The sequence below is a fragment of the Canis lupus genome, chromosome 13 (genome assembly GCF_048164855.1).
Source record: "Canis lupus baileyi chromosome 13, mCanLup2.hap1, whole genome shotgun sequence".
In the NCBI taxonomy this organism is placed as follows: domain Eukaryota; kingdom Metazoa; phylum Chordata; class Mammalia; order Carnivora; family Canidae; genus Canis; species Canis lupus.
The window spans coordinates 24,024,550-24,042,010 of NC_132850.1; the positions used below are offsets into that span (position 1 = coordinate 24,024,550).

General features: G+C 36.4%; 1 protein-coding gene across 4 annotated transcripts in view; it reads left to right on the forward strand.

The window, feature by feature from the left end:
* Positions 1 to 17,461, forward strand: part of PTPRQ (protein tyrosine phosphatase receptor type Q) — a 246,273-nt gene that overhangs the window by 3,392 nt on the left and 225,420 nt on the right. For 3 of the 4 annotated variants that reach the window (XM_072772894.1, XM_072772895.1, XM_072772896.1), the window contains exons 4-10: positions 58 to 190; positions 663 to 920; positions 2,681 to 2,895; positions 5,968 to 6,157; positions 6,264 to 6,569; positions 8,142 to 8,417; positions 12,715 to 12,984. In XM_072772894.1, the coding sequence (XP_072628995.1) occupies positions 58 to 190; positions 663 to 920; positions 2,681 to 2,895; positions 5,968 to 6,157; positions 6,264 to 6,569; positions 8,142 to 8,417; positions 12,715 to 12,984 (1,648 nt within the window). Of the gene's footprint in view, positions 1 to 57; positions 191 to 662; positions 921 to 2,680; positions 2,896 to 5,967; positions 6,158 to 6,263; positions 6,570 to 8,141; positions 8,418 to 12,714; positions 12,985 to 17,461 lie in introns of those variants that run through there. The other variant, XM_072772897.1, reaches the window with a different exon arrangement.

The window sequence follows — 17,461 nt, forward strand, 5'->3', positions numbered from 1 at the left end:
TGTACCTGATAGAGTTAATAAACATTTTTTTAAGCAGATGAATCTAATTATTTACAGACTATCAAAAGCATTTTTATAAACTCACAAGAGCTTTCAAAAGCAATAACAATAGAAGAAAATGAAGACTATCACATTATTCTACAGTCCATAAAATATGGACAAATTTTAAGTGAAAAGTCATTTAAAACCCGTAAGTAATCTGTAGTTGTTGTTCATCTATATTGCCTAATTGTAAAAGGGAAACTATTTTACTAGCAGATAATCTGAATTTTATAGTGATTAACAGGTATGTGATATCTAAAATCACGTCATGGTGTTAGTATTTTGTCCTTTTAAACATATTAATTTCAAAATTTAAAAAGTTTTAAACTAAGGTAAGAAGAAGATTTTCAGTTTTGACTTTTGATGTGTACTAATGTGAATAGATAGGTACAATGGAGATATTACATGTAATCCAGATTATCTAAAAATATTATAATTGGGGTTTGTAATCTAAGTCATTCATTTCAAGCAGAGGACAAGAAACTTCCATATTGTCTGGCAAATATTTTATAGTAGATAATTTGTTTTCCCATCATGGTGATTCTTCTGTAATTCAAAATCTTTTTGTGTTCCATTCAGTTTTGTTTGAATCTGACTAATTATTGCTCTTGATTTTTTAGGTGGTTTCTCAACTAGCAATATTAAAACAGTAGCAACAAGCACGAGTGTTTCTTTTAACTGGAGTGTGCTGTCTTCCAATGACATTTCAGTGTCAATATCTCTCAATAACTCTTTACAAGTTATGCAAAATAATGTTACAGTTTATGAGTGGGATAATTTAAAACCTGCAACCTTATATACTTTTGAATTTGAACTTAAACAGTTGCATTTGGATTTTATAAATACATTTCAGAGACTGGATGTTCAAGTAGAAACAGGTATACAGATATCCGGTTCATTATTTATTTTTTTTTAATTTTTATTTATTTATGATAGTCACACAGAGAGAGAGAGAGAGAGAGGCAGAGACACAGGCAGAAGGAGAAGCAGGCTCCATGCACCGGGAGCCCGATGTGGGATTCGATCCCGGGTCTCCAAGATCGCGCCCTGGGCCAAAGGCAGGCGCTAAACCACTGCGCCACCCAGGGATCCCAAGTTCATTATTAATATATTATATATCTTGTAGATAACTTGGTTGATGTATTGTTCTTTTCAAAAGTGACTCAGTCAAGTATTAGCCACATAAAACTGCTTGTAAATGAACTAGCATAGTCCCTTTTTTTTCCTAACAATATCATTCTGGTAGTTGATTTATTGAACAGGCCAGGTTTAGCAAGGTTAAGAATTAACTTTGTTTTCTTTCCATCGCTTTTTAAAAATGGAACCAACTCTGGCAATTATTGATAGCTTTTTAGATGACTTTGAAGTGTCAATAAACAGTCTCATTCTCAGGTATTAATAGGTCCATTAAAATCCAATATAAAAATATCAATCTTGCATCCTATTTAAGGCTTCTTTGTTATTCATCCCTGGTCACACCTGACCAAAATTTGAAATACTGCAAGGGAAGCAAGGGAAAAGGGAATATATATTTTTAATTTTTTTTGTGGCTTCCTAGATCCACTTTCTTCCTCCACATGGTGAGAAAAAACTTAGGCAAAGAAGAGAGAGTCATAGACAGCTAATAAAGGCAATCCACTCTCTGTGATGGGCTACGAGTCCCGTTTTAATACCCTCTATAGGAATAAACTTTGAACCACAGTATATGTTTATAGGTGAAGTAGAGAAATATGTCAGTAATAAGAAAAAGGTAGAAATGTGATTAAAGCATCCCTTCTCCCCATCCTCCTCCTCCCCTCTGTGAAAAAACAAGACAACAGTTTCTTCAGAAGATCCTTCTCGCATCTTCCTAATATGTAGGGTTGAGGCACTGATGAAATATCAAGAGTCACAGTACAATACCTACTCTCAGCAGGCTGATATTATCTTCAGTCTTTCTGTGGTGTGCAATCTTGGAGAAAAAGGCTAAGTGTTTTCTGGAAGGTGAACCCATTGGAAGTCAAGTAGCAGTGGCAGAGAGCAGAATTCTTAGCAAGTGTTATATCTAGTTCTCTAAAATAAAAATAAATCTGAAAAGTCTCTAAAATAAACACTTAAAAAGTCTCCACCAGCATAAGAGTAAGGGAAAGAAAGGGTAACCTAAAGTGACTTAGAAGGAAAAAAAAGTCCAACATTCGTAGCTTTTATTTTAATTAAGTTATAACTGGACAATAATTCTGCATAATTAATTCATAGATACTACTTGAAGACTATTTTTTAAAAATATTTTATTTATTTATTCATGATAGACATATATAGAGAGAGGCAGAGACACAGGCAGAGGGAGAAGCAGGTTCCATGCAGGGAACCCGACGTGGGACTTGATCCTGGGACTCCAGGATCATGCCCTGGGCCAAAGGCAGGTGCTAAACCACTGAGCCACCTAGGGATCCCCATTGAAGACTATTTTAATTGCTAGTAACTCATTTGCTACTTGAATAATAGCAACTTTAGCACTTTTACTGGTTTGGGAGAAATGTAAGGGAAGTGCACAATTAATGCCATGAGGTTTTCAAGATTATTATAAACATTAAGAAATGTACTAATGAAATGTTATATTGCTGAATTCATCTTTCACAAAACACTTTTCTTTTGGTAGGCTCATGTTCACCAGGATGGATAGCATTGAGAAATAGCTGTTACAAAATTAGCAAAGAGAGTAAGCCATGGAATATAGCCCAGCGACACTGTAGATTATCCTTAAGTTCTGCACACCTTGTGGATATAAAAAATGAAGAGGAAAAAAAATTTGTATCTTTACTTCTCAGGTCAAAGAATCAAATAATAATATGGACTGGTCTTAATGATTTGAAGGTTAGTAAATGGAAATAAATGCATATATCATGATAAAACCATTTTCATCTGCTTACTCGCTTGCTTCCTTCCGTCCCCTTTCCTTTTCTTCCTTCCTTCCCTTTCCCCCTTTTCCTCCCTGCTTCCCTCTTTTCCTTCCTTCCTCCATCATGCTCTAAATATTTATTGAGTACTTCTTATAAGCCAGACACGGTTTCTTCTTCTGTTTCTCTATCTCAATTTTTCCCCTCCTTCCTCCCTCCCCGCCATTCTCTTTAGAGCAATTTAGGTTCATAACAAAATTGAGGGAAGTTACGGAGATTTCCCATGTACCCGACACGTTCATAGCTTCCCCCCCATTATCAACATCCCTCACCAGAATGCTAACAATTGTTATAACCAAGGAACCTACACTGACACATTATAATCACCAAAAGTTCATAGTTTATATTATAGTTCACCCTTGGTGCTGTACATTCTGTGGGTTTGGGCAAATGTATAATGATATACATTCACTATTATGGTAGCATGCAGAATGTTTTCGTCACCTAAAAAATCCTCTGTTCTCTGCCCATTCATCTCTTCCACCCCCTTCAGTCTCTTTGTAGGCATCTATTTCTTTATGTAATTTTTCTTTAATTTTGGTCTTCTCGACACCTGTCTTAAATGTGGGTGATCGTGCCCATTTCTTCACTTATTTGCCACCTAGCCCAATTGCTCGTAGATATTTACTGAGCCCACTTCTCTTACGAGCCTCAGACGTCTATCTCATTTTCTCCTGATTATCTCTTTTGGAATTTACCACCAACACTTCAGCATTGCCCAGACTGTCCTCTCCTTCCCACCCACCCGCTCCACTGCCTCTGTTTCTCACCTCTGTGAACAACAGAGTAATGTGAACCCGCCAATATGGAATATGGAAATTTTTTTCATTTTATTTCTTTTATTTCAAACATCCAAGTTTATGAAATTTAATTTTATGGAAAGAGATATAGAAAGATCTGAAGATTTTATTCAATACCAGTGAAAAAGGATGTCTGACATTTTCTCCAACATTCCTGTCACTATGGAATATCTCATGAAATTTCATTTTGGTCAACTTTTTGTAGGAAAACCCAAGATCCAGCACACTTATCTCTGTCCAGCCTGTATTTTCTTCTTGATGATCTATTAAAAAAAAAATCTCCTGCTATTCAAAAATAATTCTGTTCTGTGGGATAGCCTGACCTGCAGTCACCCAAGGCAAATCAGTTTGATACCTTTTTTTTTTTTCTGTAGAACTTTGCATCAGTTTGGGGAAAACTGTTGACAGTCTTTTTTTTTTTTTTTTAAGATTTTTTTTTATTTGAGTTGGGGGAGGGAGGGAGGAGCAGAAGGAAAGAGAGTCTTAAGCAGACACGACACTGAGTGCAGAGCCCAACATGGGGCTCAATCTCGTCACCCTGAGATCATGACATTGGTTTTGTGACCTGAGGTGAAACCAAGAGTCAGACGCTTGACTGACTTCACACTCAGGTGCTCCTTTTTGACAGTCTAATCGCATTTTTATCATTCTCTTTTTGAGCTTCCTTTATTTTTTCACAGGCAGTGAATGAAGTTCTAATAAAGATTCCTTGAACCACAGTTCATCTCAGACATCTCATAAACCTGCCTCCCAGCATGTTAGTCTCTTTTCGAGTAGACCAGTTAGTGTGTATATAGTTATTTCCTGCTGTTAGTATGATTGTTATAAACTGTTAAATTAGAATCTACTCTTCTAATAGTTCTGGTTACTGGTTTCTGTTATAAGGCCCAGGTCATATGGTCATGACAGCCAAAGTGAGGAGTCCCAAGGCATCATGATGGTTGCTGTGAATTATTCAGAGGGGTCTAAGATACGGTCCCTCCTTTTATGATACTTAAAAATAATTTAGGAGGTAAATGAAACATCAAAGTAACTATTAAGAGCAACTTCCTTTATACTAATAGCTGAGTCCTATAGTGTCTCTGAGGTGCTAAGCACCATTCTGTGTACTTTACTTGTATGACATGAGGGAATTGGAGCACAGGGAAGTTAACCTGCCCATGTGGACGTGCATCAGGGTCTGCTCTTTACCATTATATTCTATAACCTCTGCATTAAGCTGGTCTCTTGAGGTTAACATCAAAGTCACCTCCTGAGTTATAATCTCTGTGACAGGTTGAGAAAGTAATCAGCCCATCCAGCCATGCTGAGTAAGTGTGAGTTTGTTATTGGACTTTGAGGATAAATACTGTGTCTTATTCATCATTGCATCCCCAGCTTCCAGTTAGGTCCTGGCACTCAGCAGGAACATGATGAATAAAAGATTAATAGTTGTGTGGTCCAATCTGCAAAGTTTATCTATCTAGGTAACTCTCATTTAGTTCTCATAGCAACTTTATGAGGCAGGCACTATCATTATTCTCATTTATAGATGAGGAGATGGAGCTCAGAAAAAATTCTGGTCACGCTGCTAACAAATGGCCCTGGCAGGTTTTGAATCTGTGTCTGACCAGTACTCTGTGCCCTAACCACTTATGCGTACTGCCTCTGAGCCTCTGTCTGTTTTCAAAGCTGCAGCACCATATATGCAATAAAGCAGATTTTTTGAGGAAACCGTATTCCTCCGTTCTGTTAGGTGGAACTGGAATGCATTATGTTAACATCTCTTAACTGTGAACATTGAGGTTGGTGATATTCACCAGTGACATCTCTTAGTAGAAAGGTACCAACAACTTCCTCTGATGCATATGACTGACTTATTTGATGACTTGAAATAAAATAACTAATACGTAATGAACAGTGGGTTTGTACTTGGCATTGTGCTGAGCCTTTACATGCACTGCCTCTTTAATCTTCAAGTTGATTTTTTTTCTCAAGTTAATTTGGCTGTAGGTTCTATTATTATAGCCATTTTATGGATTAGAAAATAAAAGCTTATTGTGAGATTCAGCAATTTTCTTGAAGTCCTATGGCTAATGGGTGGATAAAAGTGAATTGTCTCTAGCTCAGAATAACTCACGATGGATACAGATAGTTGAAGATATGACACTTTTCCTTCAAATTGGCTTAATTTGTACACCTTATTTCAGAAAGAAGGTCATCTCACGTGGACAGATGGATCATCTTTTGGCCTTAAGAAGAATGAAATCTTTTCTTTTCCACTGCTACCCAAGAATGAAACAGATTGCTATGTTTTACAGCAAAATGCAACTGGATCAAACTATTTCTTCACAAGATTTTTCTGTTATGTTCCATTGCCGTATATTTGCAGATATGACTGTAATTATTTTCATTAATATTCTTACATCATATATCTCACTTTATTATTTTAAAGATAGAATTATGATTTCTAATTACACATAATCCTCCTCTGTATTTTTTTCAGCACCTTCTCTGCAGGAAAACCTTTTGATCTATATAAAGGATGTTGGAACAACTGAAGTTGTATTTGGTTGGCATAATTTGAATGCTTGGAATAATTTGAATAAGTGGCTAAAACTGGGATATAAAATTATCATTAAATATTATTTAGATTATACAGAAGAAAAATATTTTGAAAGCATATCCCCAAATTCTACGGAAAAAAGAATTACCCAGTTGTTTCCTGGCCATACTTACAGATTTTTATTCTTTGCAATAAACGAATGGGAGGCAAAAACTATGTTAAGTTCAGTGTTCATTGTTGAAACACGTAAGTCACAAAATATCTGAAAATCTGATTTTTCAAATTAGCAGATATTTCCTGAAGATTTCGAGTTTTCTCATAATACTCTGGGATACCTCATTCTTTAACCATTTTAAATTACAGTGAATCTGTTTATGTCCTTGGCTTTCCTCTTAATCTGTAAACCCATAAGGGCAGGAATTCTATCTTATTAGTATTACAGCACCAACTAGACTAGTGCACAGCCCACAGTGAATAATCAGGACATTTTTGTGGAACTTAAGTTTTGATACATGTTAAGAGCAAGAGATAAACAGGCATGCATTGTGGATTTTGAGAGGCTTACAATGAAGAGAATTAGAAAGAAGTAAAAGTAAAAGCAAACCAAAGATAGCAAAGTGTAAAAAAATGTAAGACGCTAAATTCTCAATAACTCAGTGGTACATTTAATAAATGCTTTCTAGAATTCAGAAGATAGGTGGCAGGGGAAGAGTCATGGAGAGGAGAGGCTTAGATTCAAACTTGAAGGAAGTAAAGTACATTGTGAGCAAAAGTGTGGAGATAGGAGTTTGTGGGAAGAGTAGTTGTAGGTTAATTGGGAAAGATTTCCTCAGACATGAGGGTAAAATCCGTTCGAGTGGTTAAGAGGTACCAGATTTGGGAGTGCTGGGTGTCAGTCTCAGATGATTGGACTTGACCTTAGAGGCATTGCACATCCATTCAGACTGCAGTTTCTGAGACTTGCTTTACCTTTTACAAAACACTTTTAATGCATAATCTCACAAAGGTTGTACCTTAACTCTGGGAATAGCTATATAGAAACGAGAAGACAGCTTCAGAAAGGTTAAGTAAACTGAGTAGAGCAACATGCTTCGTTAAGCCACACAGGAATCCACAGGATGGTCTTATTTTAACTCTTGAGCTATTTCTAAAGAAAGAAAAGGAATGTGTGTACTTTGTGTGTGTGTGTGTGTGTGTGTGTGTGTGTGTGTGTTGGGAGGTTAGAGATGGATGTGGGTTTGAAGCTGATATGTACAAGGTGCTTTTTAAAGAAAATTAATCTAGAAGGATTAACTGGGAAAACCACTGACTGGCACTGGAGGAAATGGTTTGGAGTGGGGAAATATTTCTGCAAGAGGATGGATGCCTGAGTTCTAGTGATGACAGGAATGAAGAGTAAGTAATAGGAAGTCCCTGCTCTCTAATTTGACTAGACAGAGGAAGTAAAAGATGTGTAAGATGTGATCATGGAATTCTAGAAGTGCCCTCTTTTGGTGGTTTGTAGTAAAAATAGTGATTGAACTAATAACACCTGTCATTTTGCCAAGTGCTCTACATTCCTTACCTCATTTAATCTTCATAATAAATTTTCAAGGCAGTTGCTACTATAATTCCCATTTTACAGTCGGGAAATTGGAGGCTTGAAGGAGTAAATAATTTACTCAGAAAGTAGAGGCCTACAATGGGAAAGTTGGGATTCAAATCCAATTTTCCTTTTCTCTTCAAACTAGAGTTTTATGGAAGTACTGAGAGTTGAGAGATTACTATGCCAGACTCTATCACTAATATAAAGTTTTTTTTATTTTTAAAATTTCCTAGGCCCATTATCAGCTCAAAATATCACAGTTACACATGTGACCCCAACAGAAATATTTTTACACTGGAATCCTCCAGATTTTGCATCTTTTCACCATTATCTTGTGACTATTTTGAATGTGGAAAACAATAAATCAGAAGAGATGTTTGTTGAAAAACTCAACACATCAGTGAAAATCGGAGATCTCAAACCTTTCCATCATTATCTGATATATTTATTCAGTGTAGGGGAAAGAGGAACTTTAGGATGCTCTGAGAGACCTATTTCAGCCATTACAGGTAAGCATGGGCCAATTTTGCCTTTTAATAGAAAATATAAACTTCATATTTTGAAATTTATTTGGTGAAATTTAATTATGTTGATCTTTCATTGGTATGAATACAGTTAAACATTTGAGTGTTGAATCAAAATTAAGCATGGATTCTAAATACTAAATTCGTTTAGATTTACATGGACTCTTTAAACATCTGCGTTGTTCCTACCAGAGTTCCTAGAAGACATATTTCTTATAATAGCCTTGGCTCGGAAATAAGTTATCACGAAACATGAAGATTAGTTCATCCAGTTCTTTTTAACACACTAGATCCAACAAGTAAGGTCTGCAGATTTATTCAGTTTTACTCCATTCTTGATTTTCTCACACAGTGTGATGAGTAGACCCCTAGGGGGCAGTATCATCCCAGGACTTTGGGCAAATGCACTTCTAATTCACCTCCTTATGGTAATTTTGAATCATTGTCTAGAAGATAATCGTTGAAGTAATCTGCCTTTTAATTAAGCAATATATATATTAAATCAACCTTTTTGGAAAGCTAAAACACTGTTGTATGAAACAATGCATAATTAAGCACGTTTTGGAGTATATCCCTATGTGTGTAATATGTTTGCACGTGTGTACTTAACATGCCTATATGCAAAGGCCTTTGGCTGAAATCCCAATCAAATCATACCAGCTAAAATTTAAACACACTAGAGCTGAGGTAGGAGGAATGGAAAACGTGCACAGCCGTAGGTCAATTAGTCTTCTACTCACTGGGAATACTAGCCATACTTTGAAAATAACAACAGTAAAAGATACTATTTAATGATTATTAAGTACAAATGCTTAATATACATGTATTCCGTGCAGCAAATCCTAAGCAAAAGTATTTTTCCAACTGGATAGTAGATAGCTGATGTTTTCTCTTCCTTGAGCTCAAAGCACCCATCAATGGGTAAATGCTTGGTTGAATCTTTCATGCTTATGAAGATGCTTTCTTTTTCTTATTATATATGTTTCACGTGTACAACATAATTCAGCATCTGTGTGCACAACAAAATGATCACTCAAAATTCTAGTTGCCATCCATCATGCTATGACTGACCCCCTTCGTCCTTTTTGCCCACTCTCCAACCCAGATCCTCTCTGGTAACCATAGATCTCTTCTCTTTAAGAGGCTTCCATTTTTTTTTTTTTTTTTTTTTTTTTTGAGGCTTCCATTTTTAACCGACAGGGAGACTAGGAGGATTTCTCACAGATTTATTCATTTTGAAGTTGAATTAAAAATCTCCCATGGCATGTAGCTATTTAACAGGGGGACAAGAGGAAGGTATGTGTGTGTCTACACTTTTAATTTTGGGGTCATTTGCTCTGTATATTAACTATAAGCTGACACAGGAGTGCCTATGTAGGAAAAGAGCACACATCCAGTGCTCTTTTACTCTCCTAAGGTGAAAGCAATATTCTTTTTTTTTTACTCGTTATTCACCCAATAAATTATTTTTTAGTATCAGGAACTGAAAAATAGGTACTATAGATGCAAGGGTTTATAATAGGCACCAGAGATGCAAAGGTGAATAAAACCTAGCTTCTGCCTTTAAAGGGCTTATATATTAATAGAGTGAGACAAGTAAGTTAAAAAAAAAAAACAATGATCATGCTATATTATAGTTACTACAAGGGTTATGCTCTGGGTAGTATGGGAATATACAAAGGGATCAATTAACCCAGAAGTCTTCTGGTGGAGTCATATATTGCTTCAGGAGTTAACCAGGAGAACAGGAGTTAGCCAGGAGGTAAGAGGATGCTGTAAGTAGGACAAACAATAAGTGCACAGGCAGACAGGATCAAAGAAGAGGCATCTATGTAGGCATAGGTGGGAAAGCCAGACAAGGCTTTTAGAAGGGGCTGACATTTGAACATTAGCAAATCACAATTAATCTGACAAGACAAGAATATAGGGGGCATGTAGAGAGTCTAGAAAATATAGGCAAAGCGCAGAATGTGAAGAGCCTTCATACATTTTAAGGAGAATATTTTATTCAGTAAAATTTAACTTTTGGGGAGCCTTTTGAGAATGTGGAAAATTAATGGACCCTCTCCCATGAAAATGCATGTGCATGCACAGAAATCCCTTTATCAGAGACTCACCAAATCTCTTTTCCTCAATCTCTGCTTATGAGTGGCATTCAGTAGATTTCATCCTCCACTATAGTAAATATTTGTAAGTTTTGCAGCTATACAAATTGTTTCCCCTTGGAATCCTGTGGACAGTTTGTTTAATTGTACTATTCTAGCATTCTCTAATAGTTTTACATAAGTAATTAATTTCAATGCCTAGAGTCAGACCAGCTAGAATTTTGTGAAGTTATATAGGATCGACAGATTATGGATCTGACCCAGAGTGATATTTTCCTGAAAACTTAAAGTCTGGTGTTCTATTGTGTTGATAGGAAATGAATCTCAAAACAGAAGAAAAGTCAAGTTATAGTTTCTGGGAACCAAATAATGATGAAAATCATGGAGAATTCTTTAAAGGTTAAGTGAAGTGTAACTACTACATAGTTCAAAATTACGTTATTACTCTTGGACATGAACTAAGGATTGATCTTTGTGTTAGCGAGCGGACTGTAAAAAGTTTAGAGGAAGCATATAACACAGGATAAATAATTAAGATGAAGAGGAGGATGTTACTATTTCCAAAGAATTGTATAATATTAAAAGTCACAAGGCTTAATAGTCAAGTAAATTGTGTAAAGAGATAAGCCAAAGTATTTTCTTCCGTTATTATGATAGAATATCAATAGCGTTCTCTGATTTTTTTCTGTAAAAATAGAAAGCACAATCTGATAATACCCTATTTCCAAATGAATATCATACCCTTCAGAAATTAGAAAAGTAGTTCAAAGTTGCAACTATTTCTATGATAAATACCAGACCCAAAGCTTTAAAAAAAAAAGCCAACTATATGTTAATAACTCCCAAGTTTGTATCTTTAGTCCCCAGGCCTTACTCCTGAACTTCAGAGCTATGTATGTTTACTCAGTAATATGTCTCATTTGGATATCTAATAGATACTGTAAATCCAACATATCCAAAATAGAAGGACAGATGTTTCCACCCAAATCTGCTGTACCTATAGCCCTGTCAGGTAAATTCATGACCCTTCCATTCATCCAGTTGTTTAGGTCAAAAACCTTGAAGGTATCCTTGACTCTTCTGTTTTTCTTCAGTCTATACCCAAGCTATCAGGAAATCCTGTTGTTTTTATCTTTGCAATAAATCTAGAATCCCAATATTTGTCCCTACTTCCCCATCCAGGCCACCACTCTCTCTTGCGAAGAGTCCTGGGCTTGCCTCCTCTGTTTTAACCAGTGGCCCTCTCTGTAGTTGGTTATTAACATGGTAGCCCAAGTGATTCTTTAAAATTTAGGAGAGATCATGCTTCTGCATGTAACTGTAGTTGCTACCTGTTTTGTTCAAAATAAAAGCCCATGAAGCCTCTGGGTCTCTGTTAACCCCTGGCCTCATCCTACTACTTTCTCCTTTCACTCTGGTTTTCTTTCTGTGTTTGAAGATACCAAGTAAACTCCCATCATGTAAAAGCTTTTGCTTTAGCTGTTTTTTTTCCCCCTGCCTGGAAAGCTTTTCTTCCAGATATTGCATGTCTAACTTTCTTAGCTTCTTTCAAGTACTTTGCTCAAAATCTCATCTTTTCAAAGACACCTGCCCTGGATTCCCTATTTAATACCCCAACTTCTTCCCTACAGCTACCTCATTCCTGGTGTCCTTAACCTTAGCCTACTTTTTCTTTTTTTTTCTTAACACTATCATGTCTAAAGTACTATATCATCTACACATTTGTTATATATAATTGTTTATTGTGTATTTCCACCCATTACAATATAAAATGCATAAGGCAGTGACCTTTGTTATTTTTCGTTGATGCCCCTTATATGCCTAGGTGAGTGAGTGCCGGGTTCATAGTAGGTGCCCTTGCGCATCTGATGAAAAAATGAGTAATCTTGGCAATGGGAACATTACTCTGATGGAACTCTCAAAAATCTGAAGAATTTGCTAAAGACTTTCTAGTTTTCCTTGATGTATATAATGTGCTTAATCTTGTTGACAAATCTTGCATAAATAATAAGATATTTTTCCCTAAAATTGAATCAATTTCAAGTCATGATGATGTAGGGATTTGCTTAATTTACTTTAAACATGAACCAATATTGGATTAAGACATTTTTACTCCACAGCAAGAGTAATGCTAAAGTAAACTTAGATATATGTATCTATTTATCTTTTTCTTTAAGGTATTAATCCTCCTCAGAAAGTTCATGCTAACCCTGAAGATGTAGGAGAGGACAGTATAATTCTTCAGTGGGAATCCCCACAAGATGGCCACGAGGTCTATATTCAAATCAGACCTGTATCGGATACAAGAGAAGTCATGAAGCTTTTTGTAAAGGAGGCTAATAGATTCAAGTTTGATAATTTAACCCCTGGAATGACATATGACATTGGAATGGCAACAGTGATGAATGGGAACTTGAGTGAGCTGGTAACTATTCAACAAACTCTAAGTGAGAATCAAATATTTTTCATTCATAACAGATATCTGCCAATTTGGGGATATTGTAGAATATTCCGACACACCCCTCTGGTCACCAGTTTTACCTTTCTAAGTAGATTGTTGATATGGTTATCTAATGGTTGTCCAGGACCTGGAGTGGCTTGCATTCGTCTACTGAAAATGCTTAATGCTTGAATAAATGCAGCATTGTTTATGATTAGAAACTTCACTCTAAAGCCACACTATCTAGCTTTGAATCTGGGCTCAACTAGTTGAGTGTCCCCAGGCAATGTACTCTTTTTATGCCTCCATTTATCCATTTGTAAAAGGAGAGAAAATATGAGTATTTAGTTCATGGATTTTCTTGAGAATAGCTGATTTAGTAAAGGTAGGGACTTAGAACAGTGCCTGACACATAGCTTTATGAATGTTTGTAATTATTATCCTATTGACAAAGGCATGCTGTTGTAGCACACTGAAACAAAATATTGACAGTATTTAAAAGGTTTAGGACCAAACCAACAGCAAATCTCTATATTCTTTATCAAATAAGATTAATTCACTCAATAGATAATCATTGAAAATCTATTAAGGAAGGAGAAGGAAAAGAAATAAGTAAATAAATAATATTTATGGATATTTATAAATCATGCTAAACATTAGGAGGGAAAAAAGCAAAGTGATGTGATGCAAAGAGTAACTGAAGAGGAGTGGGTGGTTCTAGTATAGATGGACTGTAATGGACATTGCATTTGAATGGAGGCCTAATAGATGAGAAGGAGCCATAGTGCAATCGGAAGGAGGAAGGGTACTTCAGACGTGAACTCCTAGCGTAAAGACACAAAGGCTAGGGATCCCTGGGTGGCGCAGCGGTTTGGCGCCTGCCTTTGGCCCAGGGCGCGATCCTGGAGACCCGGGATCGAATCCCACGTCGGGCTCCTGGTGCATGGAGCCTGCTTCTCCCTCTGCCTATGTCTCTGCCTCTCTCTCTCTCTCTGTGACTATCATAAATAAATAAAAAAAAAAAAATTAAAAAAAAAAAAAAAAAAAAAAGAAAGACACAAAGGCTATAAAACAGGGAATAGGTTGGTGTATCTAAGAACAAAAAGGCCGGATCACATGGCATCTAATGAAGAGGGAAAAAGGGAATACGCAATGATATTGGAGAGGTATTCAGGGGTTAGTTCACATAGAGCTTGTATGCTGTGCTTTTGAGTCTGTTTTTTAGGGCAATGGGAAGTCACTGAAGGTTTCTTACAGGAGAGTGATGGTGTGATCTGTGTTACAAAAATTTCTCTCTGTGCAAAGAGTGATTTGTAAAGGGCCAGAAATGGAAGTAGGGCAACTGGGTAAGAGACGGTTGTGGAATTTAGGCAAAAGATTATGGCAGACAAGGGTAGGAAGGGTGCCGATGGAAAATAGTAGATATATTTTATAGTATGGGCATAGGAAGTCTGGGCTTTGGTGATGGACTGCATGTGAAGAATAAAGGAAGGGGGGGCACCTAGGGTTTTGACTTCTAGCCCATTTAGGTAGAAGGAGGTAACTCTGAGGAAGGAAAGAACATTGGACCCCACAGGGCCTTTTTTCTGACAATAGGGCAGCCTGATGGAAAAAAAGACCTGGTCCAAAAAATGATGAACCAGTAATGTCCTCACACAAGTAACATCAAATCTTCCCACTTTGTCCTCCAAAGACTAAAACTAAATTTGTATATAGTGCTTTCATACTTAAATTTCTGAGAAAACATGCCTGAAAATAATTATCATAGGAAAAAGTTAAGAAAAAGAAAGCACCTGAAAAAAAAGATTATCCTAAAAAGAATTATTTCATGCCCATCAAACAACCCAAACACTTTTACTGGCATAATGGAAGTACTAAAATTAAAATTCATAGATGGGAAATGAACTGTAACCAGCAATTAGCACTAGAGGTTAAAGTGTCCCCATAGTGCCTTGGGGCCTAAGTTTTCTCTCTGAAAATTTAGATCATTGAATATATTTTTAAATTAACTTCCAGCTCTAAAGTCCTATCTTTTTTTTTTTTTTTTTTGAGTCCAGGTAACTCAGCGTATTGCAACCTCTCTGTTATCTAAAATATAAAAACTTTATGTCCCTTTCTAGAAAATGAGCTTCTTTGAAATCATACTCAGCCTTTTATCTTCAGGTGTAAGCACAGTTCTTGACTCTGTTTCGCTCAAACACTTATTTGTAAAATGCTCTCCAGCATAGAAACTGAAACATGATTAACATACATAAATTCTAGGAAAGTGATAGAATTTGGGGGTTTGAAGTTAGGACAGAGATCTTGCAATGCTTCACCTGATATGCAATTCCTAGCATAGTGCCTCTGATCATTTTGTAGTGCTTCTTTAATTGTCATCTATCGTAAGGCATGTCTGTTTTCCAGAAGCATCACAGAACAAACCTACTCCCTGATTCACGTGAAAGAACTTCACTTGTTCGGAAATTGCCATTAGGTGTTGCTGGTTTCTATAGTTTCTTTCTTTCTGGTAAATTATCTTTAGTTCCTTGAAGCATATCACCATTACTTATCATTCTATGGGCTTTTCTCTTCAGTTCTAAACATGAGAGGCTATGGAATTATTTATCATTTTTATTTGTCTCAGATGATGAAACAAATATTACCCTATCCCAAGGTGCATAGATAAAAACTAATTCTCTGTATGCATTCATTCAACAAACATTTGATAACTGCTGTTTATCATGTCCCGTTTCTCTCTTCCATGAACTTTGAGACAGTTAAGCACAGAGGGACATTTACCTTCTAATGACCTTTTGTAGACACATGGAAGAAAATAAAACTTACATGTTCATTGATTTCCCTTTTCCTATTGAAGCATATTTGTCCATCTCTCTAAAGCATCCTGAAAATAACCAGCAAAACTTGACTTCCAGTTATGATTGTGCTGCACCTGAACCATTACATGTGACTTTTAGGAGAAGGCAGTCCTTAGGAACACAGACCTTGGAACTGGATTGCCTTGTATGAAATTCCAACTCCATGATTATCAGCTTACATCCACTGGGAAGTCCCTCAACCTTTAATGGCCCTCAGTTTCCTTCTCTCTAAAATGGGAATGATAATAGTCTTATCTACAGTATGAAATTAATGAAATTTAAGGGCTCAGATCCCAAGCAAGCACTATGAGAGTGTTTGGTGTTGTGATGATTTTTATTTCTCAGTAGGACTAGACTGGTTGGTGGCTTTGAGGAACAATGAGCATCCCTAGTGTTTCAACCATAGGAAAGCCATTTCAGTTGCCTTTGTAGTCTCTCATTGTTGGAGGAATTAACTGTACTCCTTTCCTTGAGGGAAAGAGAGCTAGTATCTGAGTTTCCTTTCTTCCTTCCTAGTATAGAAGAATAAATTTAAAGATAGCCTGGAAATCTCTGAGACCTTGTTCTCCCTTGCCTATACTAAAGCCTTTGAATCTGGCCCTGTTCCATTTGTCTTATATTGAAAAAACCTCATACAGCCCCCAAGGATACCACTTCTTTTGAAAAATCTTTTTTAGGAAAATGGGTGAAGATAAAGGTCACAATCACCAAAGTAGAAACACCTAGAAATCTCCAGAATATGGCTATACCTCTCTCTCTCTCTCTCTGTCTCTCTCTCTCTCTTTTTTAAGTGACACCTTCTCTTACTTGAGTTTCCAGAGGTTCAGGATATAGTTTTGAAGAAAAGAAAGAACTTTGTCTCATTCTACACCTTTATAGCCTTGGTGTTCATCTGCTTTGATAGGTCATTATATTGATGCCATTGGTCCTAATTCCCTGAACAGGTGGAACTGATGAAAAGCCCCACGTTTACCCACTATAGAGAATGTCACAGACTCTATACACTTTTAGAAACTAAATTAGGTAATGCCTATTTAAAGCATTGTCTCTCCTTAGAAAATATCTTCAGCGCCTAGGAACATGGAAGTGAACTGTTTCCATGACTACACTGGTCACTTATTTCCAATCTCCAGATATTTAATTTCTACTCAGGCATATTTAGAAGCTCTCAGATCATTGCTCACACATTCAGATGGGTTGGATACTTGTGGGATATCATACTAGCCTTGGAAAAACCATACTTAGTGTAAGAGCTTTGTAACTGAAGAGAGCTGTAAGGAATTTAAAGAGGAAGCCCACAAAAAAATTAGTGATGACAGAAAAAGGAAAGTTAATATAACGGGAAAAGGAAAAACATAGTAAAAGTGCTTTGAAACCCAATTATATGCCATATGGTATTTGTTATGGTTAATATATTGAACATTTCCTTGTAACTACCCTTTTTCGAAGGCAAGGAAAGTTATATGTTACAAATGAATGAATTAATAGAGATACTGCATAGATTTTATGTTCTAGAATGCTAATTATAGGTATTTGTTTAAATCCTTTTACACAGTACTGGCTCTGGGTAAACTGGAGGAATCACATTATCAAATACAGTGTCATTGACTTAGAACAAGTTTCATT